We start from the raw sequence: 15,417 nt of genomic DNA on the forward strand, positions 1-15,417 counted from the left end.
CCGGAGCAGGTTTGCTGGCAGCGGCACACCTCCGGCAGTCACGCGACCAGCCAATCTCCGGGCGGCGCTGTCGGAGTGGGCGCGCGCGGGCAGGCGGGGAGGCGCCGCAGCCGCCCGGGCCACCTTAAGGCCGCGCTCGCCAGCCTCGGCGGGGCGGCTCCCGGCGCCGCAACCAATGGATCTCCTCCTCTGTTTAAATAGACTTGCGGTGTCAATCATTTTCTTCTTCGTCAGCCTCCCTTCCACCGCCATATTGGGCAACTAAAAAAAGGGGGCTCGTCTTTTCGGGGTGTTTTTCTCCCCCTCCCCTCTCCCCACTGCCTCGTCGCTCCGCGACTCCGACGCCGGCAAGGTTTGGAGAGCCGCTTGGTTGGCGGGACCCGCGGGCTCGCAGCAGCCCGGACTTGGACTGGCTTTGCCACCCCCTCCTCTCTCCTCTCCCCTCCCCTCCCCGCCCTCCCGCTCGCCGGTACACTTGATCGGCGGCGGCTCTCGGCTGCCTGGCCGGGGCTTCCCCTCACCCCTCCCCCAGAGCCAGCGCGCCCCTGACGCTCGGGCAGTTACTTGTCCGGGTTTGTTTCTCTTGGCTGCGAGCGCGGTCGCAGGGCTTATAAGAGGGGTTCGGGCTGGGTCGGGGCGTTTTGTTTTGTTCAGTTTTGTTTTCGGAGCGCGCGCGCGAGGCGGTCGTGAAGACCGGGGAGGAAGATGTCAAACGTGCGAGTGTCTAACGGGAGCCCGAGCCTAGAGCGGATGGACGCCAGACAGGCGGAGTACCCCAAGCCCTCCGCCTGCAGAAACCTCTTCGGCCCGGTCAACCACGAAGAGTTGACCCGGGACTTGGAGAAGCACTGCAGAGACATGGAAGAGGCAAGCCAGCGCAAGTGGAATTTTGATTTCCAGAATCACAAGCCCCTGGAGGGCAAATACGAGTGGCAGGAGGTGGAGAAGGGCAGCTTGCCCGAGTTCTACTACAGACCCCCGCGGCCACCCAAAGGCGTCTGCAAGGTGCCGGCGCAGGAGAGCCAGGACGTCAGCGGGAACCGCCAGGCGGTGCCTTTAATTGGGTCTCAGGCAAACTCAGAGGACACACATTTGGTAGACCAAAAGACTGATACGCCGGACAACCAGACCGGGTTAGCGGAGCAGTGCACTGGGATAAGGAAGCGACCTGCCACGGACGGTAAGGACCCCTCCCCAAGCAGAAAATGTCTGTCGGTCCGGGGCACCGCTTTGGCCCGCTGGAGGGTCTTAACCTCCGCGCTCTTTTCACTGCATTCCGATTTAGCTCTGGGGGAGCCAACTGCCCTAACCTTAGGTTTTAAATGCTGTCCGGCCGCCTGCTTGTCTGTTGATGATTTTTAAGTCAGGAGCCCGAGGTGGTATTATCTGATAATTTCTCCAACCGAAAACATCGCAGTTCCTCCCCGCTGGCCAGCGGTCAGGTCTTTGACTGCGTTGGGATGTTTATCAGCGGCCTCCCTCTTTGCAATGGAGAGAGAGCTTTGGGGCGTAGAATACACTTTCTGTTATGTGAAAACAACCTCATTTTGTGCCCTAAAGGCCACCGGGAATGACGGATTCAGGACTGTGGGTGGAGGTGTGGGTTTTTCATCCCCTGACTATTGTGCCAACTTCTGTCAGCCATTGTTTTTCTAATAAAGGTTGTGTGTGTTCTTTTTAAAATTCCCTCTTGCCCTTAGATTCCTCTCCTCAAAACAAAAGAGCCAACAGAACAGAAGAAAATGTCTCAGACGGTTCCCCGAACGCGAACGCGGGTTCAGTGGAGCAGACGCCCAAGAAGCCGGGCCTCAGAAGACGTCAAACGTAAACTGCTCGGTGGGTTGATTACTAGGAGCAAGTAACTGACACCCCGAATTGGGCTTTCAAACCCCGAGATACCCGATCTTAGTGGTTGCTGGCAGACTAGAGCTTGTGGGTTTTTGTTTTGTTTATATTTTCTGAGGTCAAAAAGTAGGAATGGGAAGGCTGGGAATCACTGGTGGGGATACTGTAACTTTTTCACAGTTTCTACGTCCTGCGATCATTTTTTCCTTGAAACACGGAATAACCAGAGCAAGTGCCCTAGCCAAGTACTTGTGACCGAGGCCCTGATGAGTAGGAAGGTCGGTTCCCAGTGAATCCCACCAAAACTTGTTGGGAACAATAGGTTCTTTCCCCCATCTGAACAAGAACTGGGATATGCCTCAGTCCCAGTTCATGAGAATTCATTTCCCAGAGGTTCAAGTCAAGTCAGTAACAGATTTTGAGCCATACATGGGAAAATGGCAAGTAAGTGATTAAATTTAAAATTTGAGGGAAAAGTTAGGTACAGATAGGTCATGTTTGGTTAATCCAGTCGTTAACAATGTGAATAGAGAGGTATGTTACATTCTTCTGTCATTTTCACAAACTGCCACTTTCCCTGTTTGCTTACAAATTTGGGGAACAGGAAAGGAACCCTGTGTATTTAAAAAAAAAAAAACAAAATGGAAAGCTATAAAGTGGAAAAATACTAAGGTTCCTACGGAATTTCTGGTAACACTGAAATTGCAAAGCAGAAGTTAAAATAACTTTGCTGGAGTAAGCAATCCTGGAACACGTCAGCATGTGTATGCTAATTGTCTAATTGTGCTATAACAGGATGATGGGGATATTTGTAGGGAAAACGGATAACAGATATAAGGGCTCGGGAGGGTAGCTCTACCCCATGCAAGAGAAGTGGAGATTTTTTTCCACCTACTAAAATCTGATCAATATGAATAGCTAATTTGAATAATTCAGCCCTCAACTTTCCGTGGATTGGCTATCCATAATGATCAAAGTGCATACGTTAATAGTTTGAAAACTTCTTATGGACAAGGACCATGACCTTTTTTTCCCCCCCAAACACACTCATAGCTTCGCATGTAAAGAGATCTTAGTAGATGTTGATATAAATATTTAAAATCCTCATTTATAAAAAAGTAAGAATAAAGAACATAGAGAATAAGGTGAGATTCCAGTTTGTTGTGTTTTTAGATCATGGTGTCCTATATATGATTTCTTCACACATATCTGACATTTTTCAAAGCTTATACAAAAGACCACTGTAGAACGTCTATAGTACAGCTATATATGAAGTGGGAAAATTGGATGAAAAAAATTTTCTGAAGCAACCTGCAGCTTGGGACTTGTGGTTTGTGACCTGTAGCCTAGCTCATCAGAGGAACCACAGTGAATCACACCTACTGGATTTTGATCTGACCCCATTCTGACATATAGAGAGGCATTTGTTAGTAAATATTGCCAGTTCAGAGAATACTAGAAATAGTAGTAAGGACCTATTCAGAAGCATTCACGTGTATATTTTGCATATGACTAAGAAACGAGAATGTTTTGAAATAAATATTGATAGAATTTTCTCTGGAGAGCGTTTATAAATAATATTTCCAGTTATTTCTCAAATTTAGAAGATTTTAAGTATTACAGTTTCTTCATTTTCCTGTCTTTTCTTACTGTCTTGGACCCCGATTCTCTAGACCAGGGTTTCTCAACCTCTGCACTATTGACATTTTGGGCTGAATAATTCTTTGTTGTGGGGGCTGTTCTGTGCATTAGTAGAATGTTTGGCAACATCCCTGGCCTTTCCCAGCAGATGCAAGTAGCATTCCCCCCCCCCCCCACACCGGGTGACAACCAAAAATGTCTCCAAACATTGCCAAATGTCCCCTGGGGGGCAAAACTGCCCACTGGTGAGACCCACTGCTCTAAACAAAACTCCACGACACAGAGGAGAGTAAAAATCCAGCGAAGGAAACAGTGGATGGAGAGGACTAGAGTCATCAACGTTTAGTACACACTTTCTGTTCCATCGCTCAGGTATTTCACAATTAAGACAGTGACAAAATGATTCCTGTGCTTTATTGGTAATGTTATTCTAGTGCTTTTCTCCTAATACTTTGTTCTTTTTATTCTTTTGCAGAATTAAGAGCACGTTTCCTTGTTTATCAGATACATCACTGCTTGATGAAGCAAGGAAGATATAAATTAAAATTTTTAAATACATATCGCTGACTCCATGGAATGGACATCCTGTATAAGCACTGAAAAGCAAAAACACAATAACACTAAAATTTTAGGCATTCTTAAATGATCTGCCTCTAAAAGCATTGGATGTAGCATTGTGCAATTAGGTTTTTCCTTATTTGCTTCATTGTACTACCTGTGTATATAGTTTTTACCTTTTATGTAGCACATAAACTTTGGGGGAAGGGAGGGTAGGGTGGGGCTGAGGAATTGGCATGGGGGGTTATGAAGAGCTTGCTTCCTTTTAGAGCAAGGAGAAAAATATTGGGACTTGCATGGAGAGAAGCAGTTTTGGGGAAGGGTTTGAATTGTTTTCTTTAAAGATGTAATGTCTCTTTCAGTGAAAACTGATACTTCATTTTTTAAAAATCATCCGAATTTGAACACTGGTTGCAAATAATGGCTAATTATTTTTACATGAAGCTTTTTCTCATTTGGGAGCTCCGATGATTCCGTTATATACTGGCAAATGGCTTCTTTTTTTTTTTTTTTTTTTTTTTTTGTTAAACAGCAAAAAACTATCCTCAGTCCTCACCCCCACCCCCAGTTCCTCTTAAAATTGGAATTTACCAGTTAATTATTCAGCAGTTAGGTAATCATTCCAGGTAATTCTGGGCAAAAATCTGGGGTGTATGGGGGGAGTTCTGAATGCTCAGAATCAACCATCTAATTTTTATCACGTTTGTTGAGAAATTTTCTTTGGATTTGGGGCTGTATAGACAAAGTCAAAATAATTCTAAATCCTTGGATATTTTTTAAAGATCTGTAATGTCACATAAAAAATAATGAAATAATTTTTAATTTAAAGCTTCTCATTCTATTTGTTAATTTGTCCAAAGGAAATGGTATTTTTAAAGGAAATTGTGTAGAGCAAAAAGCACACGTGGAATTACTGAAATGGATACTACATCTTTAAACAGTATTTTTACATTGCCTGTGTATGTGTATGAAACAAAACCATTTGAAGTGTACCTGTGTACATAACTCTGTAAAGACACTGAAAAACTATACTAACTTATTTATGTTAAAAAGAGGTTTTTTTTTTTTTTTTTTTAATCTAGATCATATACAAGCCAAAGTGGCATGTTTGTGCATTTGTAAATGCTGTATTGGGTAGAATAGGTTTTTTCCCTTCTTCTGTTAAATAATATGGGTATGCTAAAAATGTTGCATACTGAGCCAAGTATAATTTTTTGTAATGTCGAAAAAGATGATGTATATTAAGTAATCAATAAAACTTCCCATAGCTACTCATTTGGTGAAATGTAATGTGCTTTATTAAGCTTGAGGTATTTGACCTGGCCTTCCAGTCTTACTTACACAAATATAACATGAAGTGGCAAATATCTTGATAATTTAGGCCCACGTCTGAGATGATGTTTATGAGGCTCTGAATGTAGTAGTCACTATTTCCCACTTAGTTTGTGTGAGTGAGCAAAGCTTTAGACATGTAAAGTGGGAAAGCCACATTTTCATATAAATAAGATGGTGGAATCTCTATTAGTTCAGATATTTAGGTCGTATAGGATATGTGTCAGAACCAAAAATTTTTACGTAAGTGTAGGCTGGCTGATCACACATTTGCAGGATTGAAAATGAAAGTAACATGGTGACTTCTCTAAATTCTGTATTTACACATGGAAGTGGTGTGAGAAATGAGAGCAATTGTTCAGAGTATCTAATCTATACTTCTTGTCCAAAATATTAGGGTATGTGTAGGTCCTCTAGAAATTGGCATGCGTTCCACACTAACTTAGATAGAACAGGTATTCTTCAAATTAAACTGATCATGACAAATTCCTCAATTTTGAAATTTCCTGGTTACAATCTACACAACCTAAAACTGGCTAATCTAAATACCAAATCTGAGGGTTTGGGGCCTCATATCCACATGGCAGAGAGAGATATTTTTTATTTAGATAAGAAAAATTAAAACAAGGCATTTTAAAGTCAAATTTACTAAGAAATGATTCCTGTTATTTCACATTCTCTTAAAAATGTAGGTAAGGTGTAAAAGTAAATTATTTTTTCTAGGCATCTGCAGATGGTTAGATTGCAAAAATCTGAATTTGGGTTAAACTGTTTCCCTCAAATACTTGCTTTTACATTACTGCACCCCAAAAGGGGCTCTAAACAAGATAGTTTCAGCTTATTTTGACCTGAAGTTGCTTTTAAAAAAAAAAAAAAAAGGCAAAAAAAAAAAAAAAAGGTGGACTCTTTTCGGCTGCGGGGAAGGGAAAATAAGGTCCTTTGGTGGCTGGGCTACATCTTCCAAGTAGGTATTATTTTAATTAAAGGCTAAAGGTGTTTTTGTGATTCTATTCAAAACACGCAGATGAGGTGTTTTTCAGGAAAACACTGAGAAAGCAAGAAAAACAATTCAAAACGGGGAGGAAGGAATGGAGAGTCAGGAAATAATGAAATAAAATTAGTTTCTCTGAGCCAAAAAGAGTACTTTAAAAAGTGTCTCTGACAGAGGAAAAACTCCTCTTAATTGCTGCCTGTACCCCGTTTTCCTCTCCTCGAGAGGCATCTTTAATGTGAATTTTTAGAGACTGCGTTTTAGGCGTGCTGGGCCAGAAAGAAGTGGATGCTCGCCGCGCCAGGCACGTTCACAGGAACGCAGCCCCCAAGTCACCGGATCGATCCTTTACACGTTCTGTGTCAACTCTCCAAGTGCGTCCCCGAGATTCGGAGCGTCCTCTTCCCAGCCCCGGACGGCGGGGCTCGCCGCGGGCGTCCCTATGAGGGGATGCGGCCGCGGGCGCCAGCCACCCGCTACCCAGGCCAGTGCGCCGTCGTCTCCCCGAAGCGCCCCGAGGCCCCGCACCCTACCGCCCCGGCAGTTGCGGGGTCCGGCTGGCTGGCGCCCCAGGACGAAAAGCTCATCGAGTCTAGCTGCTCCTGTGCCACTTGCAACGCCCGCGTCGCCCGGGTCACTGTGCGCAGTTCCCGCGCCCGGGGCGCCCGCAGGCCGTGGAGGGCGGCTGCGCCCCGGCCCGCGCAGTGGCGCGGGGCGGTTTCTCACAAACTTTCCTCCCTCATCATCTCTCCTCTGGGCTGAGAAAGAAGCGGAAGCCCCCACTCCTTTCCACAGTCAACCTCTGCACCAGCACCTTGCCAATTCTAGAGCGGTGGGGGGATCTGAACGAAGGGGAGAACCTTTCAGAGTCCGTGGACCCTTCAGGGCAGCAGCCCGCTCCCACCCCCACGCTGGGCTCCAATGATCCGCAGCCCCGCGCATTTCGAAAGGCTTCTCGGCTCGCCGGCGGCCAAGGAGGACCGCAGCGACGCGCTGGAGGGGCCGAGCGCCACAGCCGATTGCGGGGTCGCTTCCAACCTTACAGCCACTTTGCAAAGTACCCCCCACCCCACTGCATCTCCCGCTGTCCAGCGCGGGGGACTGGGGCAGGGAAGAAATAGGAAAATTTGGGGCCAGGGGCATGACCGGGGGACGGAGGGGGCCGTGGAAATCCACAGGACTGGAGCGGGACTTGCGGCCTTTCAGGTTCAGTGCGCCCACCGCCCCGGCCGCGCCGAGCGACCTTTCCCGGCGGCCGCGGAACGCTGCCTTCGCCATTTCATCTTCATCATTGTGAGCGTAGACACTTGCTCTTCATAAGCTTTTTTGGATTGAAAAGGTGTTTTAAAAGCACGTGTGGGATCTCCAATCTGTTTTTCAGAGTGTGAATGTCTTTTTTTAAATCTGCCATCTCTTTCACCTGAGCCACACCCTACGCCCGCTCCCCTCCCTCCTCGCCAACATTAAGGTAAAAATCGTGCAAACGAACTGGGGGGGGGCAGGGAAGGAGGGCCCACGGTCCTACTAGATCCCCTCCACCCACGGGGGGGGAACCTCCCGGATCTCGGCTCGCGTGGGGGTGGGGCGGGGTGGGGTCAGCCTCAGACCCTGCAGAAGCGAAAGTGGAGTATTTGCACGGACACTCAAATCCCCGTGCAGCCGTTCGCGTCCCAAGCCTGTCTCGCGTGGGGACACACAGTAGGCAGTTATCAGAAAGCACAAAATACAAAAAGAAATCGATGCGTGTTGGGCGCGAAACGTCGACGCGCCTCAAAGGAACGCGAAGAAAAGGCAGGGAGAAGGGCGCGCAGCCGGGACGCGGGGCCGGGGGATTGCATCATTGCAGCTCCCCCTCCAGAAAATGGGCTCCGAACCGCGGCGACCATCATGGCGCTCGGGTCGGGCCGCGCTTCCCGCGCGCCTTCCCCGAGCGCTCGGGCCGCGGGCACTGAGCCCCAAACGAGCGTTTTGCAAACATTTCCCCCCCTCACTCGGGCGCCTGTCCCCCCACCCCCTCCTTCCTTTTGTGTGCCTGTGTATGTGAGTGCGTACGTCCGTCTGAGTGTGTGTAGCACTAGAGAACTTGAAGATTATTTTTTTTTCCTCTTTTTTTTCCCTCCCGTGCTGGTGGTTGTAAACTTGATTGGCATTGGCTGCGCCCACTGACCCCGGCGCCGAGTCCACTGAAGATTTAAGGTGGATCCGAAAGGCTGCAGCTTCAGGCGGAGTCTCGCGCTTCAGCTGGTTTGGGAGGAAAGGGAGGAAAGGGGAAAAAAAAAAAAAGAGCCCTAAACCGTGCGCCCGGCGCGTTTTCACGAATCCCCTGCGGTACCAGCCCCCGCGCCCGCCCCGCCCGCCACGCTCTTCCTCCGCCCACCTCCCGCTCCTTCCCCATTGGCCGGCCGGTGCAGTTTGAATTTTTTTTTTTTTTTGGATGCTTGTTTTCTTGTAAAAAATACACTACCCCACCTCGTACAACGAAACCCACTTCGGTGACCCGAGGTGGGGTGTTTTAGCTGATTTTGGGGAGGCGGGTGGGCGGAGCATCTGTGCCAACATTTTGCCCCGAAGTACGGTTGATATTGGTGCAGGCGGGTGAGGGAGCGTGGGGCCGCGGTAAACAAACTGAGTAGCTTCGGCGGGGCAGAGATGTAGTATAAAATGTTAATGGATGTCCAGGGCGCGCCGTTCCGCCGGCTGCTGGCCAGAGGTGCTAGGGAGGCGCTGACAGGAGCCCGGGAGAGGATGCACCTTCCCCTGCCTTGGAAAGGTAGACTTGGGGAGGGCTGGGGCTGGGGGCGAAGGTGGCCCGGAAAAGAACACCTCCTCACGACCCAGGGCGGGGAGGGGGGTGGGGGAGAAGAAAGAAGCAGGGGAGATGTAAATACAGCGCAGGTCTATTATTTCAAGCGCCACTTAGCTACCATGCATAATTCAACCAGTTGCTGTCATTTTTATTGCATTTTTTAGAAGAAGTTTTCTCTCTTTGATGTCCAGAGCGCTTTTGAGTAAGGAAAATGTTAGAATAAAATTGAGAAAAAAAAATTGAGAAAGGGAATATGACTTTTAAAGTGCCTTTGGTTTCTGGGTCTGGAAATTCTTTTGATAAAGTCCTTTAAGATTTAGGACAATGTTATTTGTATTATAGGTCTAATAGAAAGGCTATCCCTTACTAATTATAACCCAATTATGTTTTACTTTGCTGTGAAAATTTCAAAAGTTTATAATAATTCAAAGTGTTATTAAAATCACTCCATCTTCAGATTAGCGAAGCCAGCATATATACATACATTTTGGGGGTCTGTTACTCTTCTTGCAGTGTAGCTGATGATTTTAACCAGACGTCCAGCCCAGCCTTCAGCCCAGCGTTCAGTCTTAACAGTTCTTAACTTCCCCGGCCATTTTTTAGTTCTTAACTCACCCCTCCAATCCTTCCTAACCCAACTAAGCCTTTACTTACTCAACCTAACTAAGCTCCTTGGACCACCTATAAACCAATCTGCCTGTGCCCTTAGGAAGGAATTTGTTTGAGTTAAGAACGCCCCGGGATGGACGGGCTAGCCTCAGGAAGCAGTGAGCTCATCATTCCTGAAGTGTGAATCAGGTACCAGTCTGGATGACCCCTTGATGGGGACATTGTAGACAAGCGACATATATCAAGTGAGTGTGAGGACTAGATACCTCCAAAGTCTGTTCCAGACCCTTGAGATACTGTATTTCCAATCTTGAACTTTATGGATATCCAGTAAATTAAGCTATTTTCCTTGGTCTTTACCATCTTCTAGAGTTGTACTGTCCAATATGGTAGCCAGAAGTGGTATGTGGCTGTTGAGCATTTGAATGTGGCTAGTCCAAATTGAGATGTGCTGTAATTGTGAAATACACACCAGGTTTTCAAGAATTAGTATGAAAAAGAATGTTAAATACCTCATTAATAAGTTTTATGTTGATTACATATTGAAGTGATCACATTTTTGATATATTGGATTAAATAAAAATATTAAATTTCATCTGTTTCTTTTTACTTTTTTTAGCATGGTTAAATGGACAATTTTAAGTTGCATATGTGACTCCCATTGTATTTCTATTAGACATTGCTATTCTAGACCAACACCTATGATAATCTGAAGCACTATCTTTGAGAGTGGAGACTGGTAATACTGAGAAGTACGTGACTTCCCTCTGCCATCCGAATTTCCCAACTGAAAGTGAGGCCCAAACAGCCTCTGGAAACTTTAAAAAGATTTCTGCCAACACCTAACACCTACTGTTTCATCTTTAACACCTAGTATTGGGTTTGAGCCCAGACTATGGAAATATGGTACAGATATGTCTGATGAAATCAGACTTGATAACAGCTTTCCACATTATGTAAATAGAGAGATTGAGGAGTCCAATATGTTAGGAATGACTCGGGAAAACGATTTAGACACAAAGTGTCCACAGGTTACGACCACTCTGTAATGGACAGGAAGGCAGGGGGCAGACGGAGAAGTGTTCTCTCTCTGTGGATGTATCTCTAATGGAAAACTTGAACGAATAAAAAGGTGCACCATATTCTTGGATAGAAATAATGTGATAAAGATGGCAATTAAATTTATACTTTTACACTAAATTCTGATAAGTTCTGATTATCCTATTCCATTCCATTGTTCTATCAGTTTATGAACTCAGGACTATATTGTTTTAATTACTGCAAATTTAGAATTATGTCTTAATTTCTGGTAGCACTAATCTTCCATACCCAACCAGTCCCTTCACTCTTCTTCTTCTTCTTTTTTTTTTTTTTTCCGGAACTTTCCTGGCTGCTTTGACTTGGCTTTTTTCCCATTTGGATTTAAAATGAATTTGTCTAGTTGGAAATATATTTCCTATAGGCATTAAAAAAATGGAGTGGGATGCTTATCTCATACTTTATGCCAGTATCAATTCCTGGAGGATTAAAGAGTGAAGTGTAAAAAAAAAATGGAATTATAGCCATACCAGAAGAAACTTCAGAGGATTTTTAAAAAACGTAATCTGAGAGTTGGGAAGGTCTTTTTAGGGATGAAACAAAGCAGAATCTATCAAATATAATATTGTTAAATTCAATGACATAAAAACAATAATATTCTGCATGGCAAAAGCTATCAGCAAAGTCAGAGACAGTGACATAGGGGTGATAGTTGTACAACAATGTGAATATACTTTATGCCACTGATCTGTAATTTAAAAAATGGTCAGGGCACCTGGGTGGCTCAGTTGTTAAGCGTCTGCCTTTGGCTCAGGGCGTGATCCCAGGGTTCTGGGATCGAGCCCCGCATCGGGCTCCAGGCTCCACTGGGAGCCTGCTTCTTCCTCTCCCACTCCCCCTGCTTGTGTTCCCTCTCTCTCTGGCTGTCTCTCTGTCTGTCAAATAAATAGATAAAATCTTTAAAAAAGATAAAAAAATTAAAAATGGTTAAAGTGGTAAACTATATGTGTTAAACCCTAATAATAAATACAGACCTACATGCATACATACTTATATATGTTCATACATACATACATACACATACACTACTGGAAAAATTTTAAAGTTGTCCGTATTTGGTCTAAAAGAATCTCACACACAGTGTCGTGGGTCCCATCCTTTGTGAAACCCTGGTTGCATTTCAGGCTCAAATCAGACTGTTTGTGTTTGCATCCCAGTCATCTAATTCATTGCCTGTAAGAGCTTTTGCAAGTTACTTCACCTTTTAAAGTTTCTGTTTCTTTGGCTGTATAATGAAGATGCATTTAGCTCCCTCATAGGGTTATTAACCTATTCAGTGGGATATTGTATTGCAGTACTTAGCACAGTACCTGTTATATAACAAATACTAATCATTATATTTAAAACAATATAACATCCAGTTCATTTTTTGGATTCTCGAATAACCAGATATTAACCTTGTAAATATGTTTCTCGGTTTTAATTACTATTATTATCCTTAAGAACAATATTTCCTGGGTATTTAATAAACACAATTAATATATTGCAAAAAAATGGTTAAAATGGTAAATTTTATGTTATATATATTTAACACAATTTTTAAAAAATATTTATTTGAGAGACAGAGAGAGCACAAGCAGAGGGAGTGGCAAAGGGAAAGGGAGAAGCAGGCTCCATGCTGAACTGGGGAGCCTGACACAGAACTCCATCCCAGGACCCTGAGATCATGACCTGAGCCGAAGGCAGACACTTCACTGACTGAGCCACCCAGGCACCCCTATTTAACACAATTAAAAAAAAAAAAAACTTAAATAAGGCATTGGTTGAGTTTAGGGCCATTTCTAATTATCTCAGAAAGGACCTGGTATAGATTTGCTTGTGGTACTGAATCAATAACACACACAAACAAATAGAACAGCGAATTGGGAAAAACATCCACAGCCCGTATATTGAAGGGCTAATTACCCTAATAAATACAGAATTTCTACAAATCGATGGGAAAAAAAAGCAAACCAACAGAAAAATAAGCAAAGGATATGAATGCACTTTTCAGAAAAGGAAATATGAAAGGCTCTTAAAATTTGAAACCATGCTCAACTGTAGTTTAAAACAACTGTAGTTTAAAAATATAAATTCTATTCAGAACACATAAGTCAAGACAAATACAGTCACAATTAGCGTCACTCAGCTACAAAGGTGGCCATTATCCTTTCTTGATAGTTTAACCTTTGATTCCCTCCTTTCTATCCAAGGCTCAGTGATCCCCCCCCCATCACCGGTGACCAGAGAAGCAAAGAGTTTGCATGTGTGGAAGTCACGACCACCTTTCAAATTCAGGGTCAAATTCCTCTCATCCAAACTGGCTAGTCTTTAGCTTAGTGTCACCTTTTTGCCCATAGAAATTCCCCGAATCAGCCTCTTAAAGTGAGTCCAGCCACCTTTCTTGACACATCTCATCCATTCCCACTTTTAATTCCTGTATACCAGCTGATAATCTGAGCCTCTCCCAAATCACCACCCTATCCTGGCTTTTCCTTTAAGTTCTCTATTCTCTTAAAAGCTTGACGCAGAATTTATTATATGATAAGCACAACATATCAAATCAGTAGAGAGAGACTGTATTATGGAATAAATGGCATTAGGTTATAGGATTATAGCCAGCCATGTGGGAAAAATGGGAAATGTCTTCTACAAACACATATATGCACACATTGCATTCTACATTATGGACTATGGGTCTACTTTTAGATTTAACAATTCCTCTTCTACAAATTTACTTTTGGGAACTAATCAGATGTATGACTAAAGATATATTTATCAAAATGATCTTTGTGAAGTTATATATTTGATTATAAAAAGAAACAAAAAAGTAAACAACCAAACATCTTCTTAGACATGGGGATATGGGATTGATTATTTGAACCAACTATAATATATCCAAAAATGACACGGATTGCAGCCATTAAAACACCCCGGGTTGCTTTATCTACATTCATAGGAAAAGTTGTCAATAATATTAAAGCAGGCACAGAGCAATGTTTATGGTATGACCCCATTTTTGTAAAAAAATTTTTTTATTAATTTATTTTTTAAAAAGATTTTTTTTTTTTTTTTTTTTTTTTGACACAGAGAGAACGAGCACAAGCAGGGGGAGCGGGAGAGGGAGAAGTAGGCTCCCTGCTGAACAGGGAGCCTGATCCTAGGGGCTTGATCCCATGGCCCTGGGATCTGACCGGAGCCCAAGGCAGACACTAAACTGACGGAGCCACCCAGGCGCCCCCCCTCCTTTAAACAATTTTTAACAAGAAACAACCACAAAGATATTTCAAATTTGAAAAATTATTATCCTTAGAGTTCTCGAGTGCAGAATAAGTTTCTCTTCGTTTCTCACCTTCTCTTTTCTCAGACGTCAGCAGAGAACAACCATTTCTATAATTCGTTTCCCCTCTATTTTCCTGTCTATTTAGTTTCAGATATCATTAAATCCATATATGAATTACGAGGAGTGTGTGTTTGGGTATACGGTTTTGCTTCCAGAGCACATAAATGAGGTATAAATATCATTCCCATTAACTCAGGAATATCTTAACAAGCCATGAAAATTGAGCCTATTCCATCTTTTTGGCACAAGGGGTCCTGTGGGTAACATTATTCCAAACCTCACATTCCTTGATCTTGGCATTTGGCACACCCAGAGATTCTGCCCAGAATTCAACAGATTAACTCCCTGTCTTAGTTTTATTATTTAGGATATAGTGCTGGGGAGATTGTTTTAAATTTCTAGTTAGCAGACCAGTCTTGAGCTGTCACTCTCCATGGGACTGACTGGGGGCAAATCTTAGAATCTAAGAATACCAGGGGTGGGAGATCCCTGCATCCAGTGTCCATTTTATAGGCAAAAATATTCTAATCCTTGACTTCCTGGAAAGTGGGGAAGTTAAACAAGATGATTTATAGGTTCCTTCTGGCTTACAATTCCGTGATTTCTGTTTCCTACTCAGAATCACGTAGTCCATCCCTGTGGATCAGGTTATTTTCCAGGGAAGCTAGATTCCTGATTTTTTGGCTGAAAACTGCGTATTCACAGGCATCAAAGGAAGACGATCATACAATAATGCAGACTGAACAGCGAACATCTATTATCTTACTAGAAAAAAGCACGTGATAACTTAGCGGCTGTTTAGAGGTGCCAAACACGGCTTCGTTGTTGCACACGTACTCGTCAAGCCCCTGCTAAGGGCCAGGCTCTGTGTCTTCAGTGAGACAAACACGAGTATTGCCCTCTTCAGGCTGTTGGAGGAGATGGACAGGGAATCCCAGCTGTAATTATTAAAATGGATTTTACTTGCATGTTCGGAAGGATAAGAGTTATGAAGGGATCTCAAAACTTCTGTTTTATGCTCTAGCAGTTTGGGCCCCATACAAAGGTGTCTAGCTGAGGGAGCAAAGCAGAGGCTGAAATCCAAACTCTTTCCCCAAGCCGGCCTGTGTTTGCCAAAGAGCCAAAGAGAAACAAGCCTTTAAAAATCCAGCTCTCCCCTTGGGGCCTTCCGTAGTTTGCTGAAAGTCCCCTGTGTTGTAGCACTGCCCTGTAGGG

The 15,417-nt window shown here is 44.1% G+C and overlaps 1 protein-coding gene, 1 long non-coding RNA gene and 1 pseudogene across 3 annotated transcripts in view; all 3 read left to right on the plus strand.

Moving 5' to 3' along the window:
* The first annotated feature begins 210 nt into the window (after positions 1-210).
* On the plus strand, positions 211-5,319 carry CDKN1B (cyclin dependent kinase inhibitor 1B). Its single transcript, XM_045781443.2, has 3 exons — positions 211-1,180; positions 1,701-1,836; positions 3,962-5,319. Exons 1-2 carry the CDS (start codon positions 706-708, stop codon positions 1,826-1,828), a joined length of 603 nt encoding a protein of 200 aa, XP_045637399.1. The 5' UTR covers positions 211-705; the 3' UTR covers positions 1,829-1,836; positions 3,962-5,319.
* Positions 5,320-6,546: 1,227 nt separating this feature from the next.
* Positions 6,547-7,468, plus strand: LOC148107781 (uncharacterized; annotated as a pseudogene).
* A 1,278-nt stretch (positions 7,469-8,746) lies between these two features.
* Positions 8,747-15,417, plus strand: part of LOC123781776 (uncharacterized) — a 29,793-nt gene continuing 23,122 nt past the window's right edge. For both annotated transcript variants that reach the window (XR_015721606.1, XR_006776800.2), the window contains exon 1: positions 8,747-9,137. This is a non-coding gene — a long non-coding RNA (uncharacterized LOC123781776). The remainder of the gene's footprint in view (positions 9,138-15,417) is intronic.

This window comes from Ursus americanus, chromosome 25, assembly GCF_024610735.1.
Source record: "Ursus americanus isolate L20-20 chromosome 25, mUrsAme1.1.p, whole genome shotgun sequence".
Taxonomy (NCBI): Eukaryota; Metazoa; Chordata; class Mammalia; order Carnivora; family Ursidae; genus Ursus; species Ursus americanus.

Excerpts from the sequence above, each read along its gene's own strand:
- CDKN1B (XM_045781443.2), top strand. The coding sequence starts at position 706 with ATGTCAAACGTGCGAGTGTCTAACGGGAGCCCGAGCCTAGAGCGGATG. Across the intron at positions 1,181-1,700 it reads GAAGCGACCTGCCACGGACG|ATTCCTCTCCTCAAAACAAA; the intron begins GTAAGGACCCCT and ends TCTTGCCCTTAG.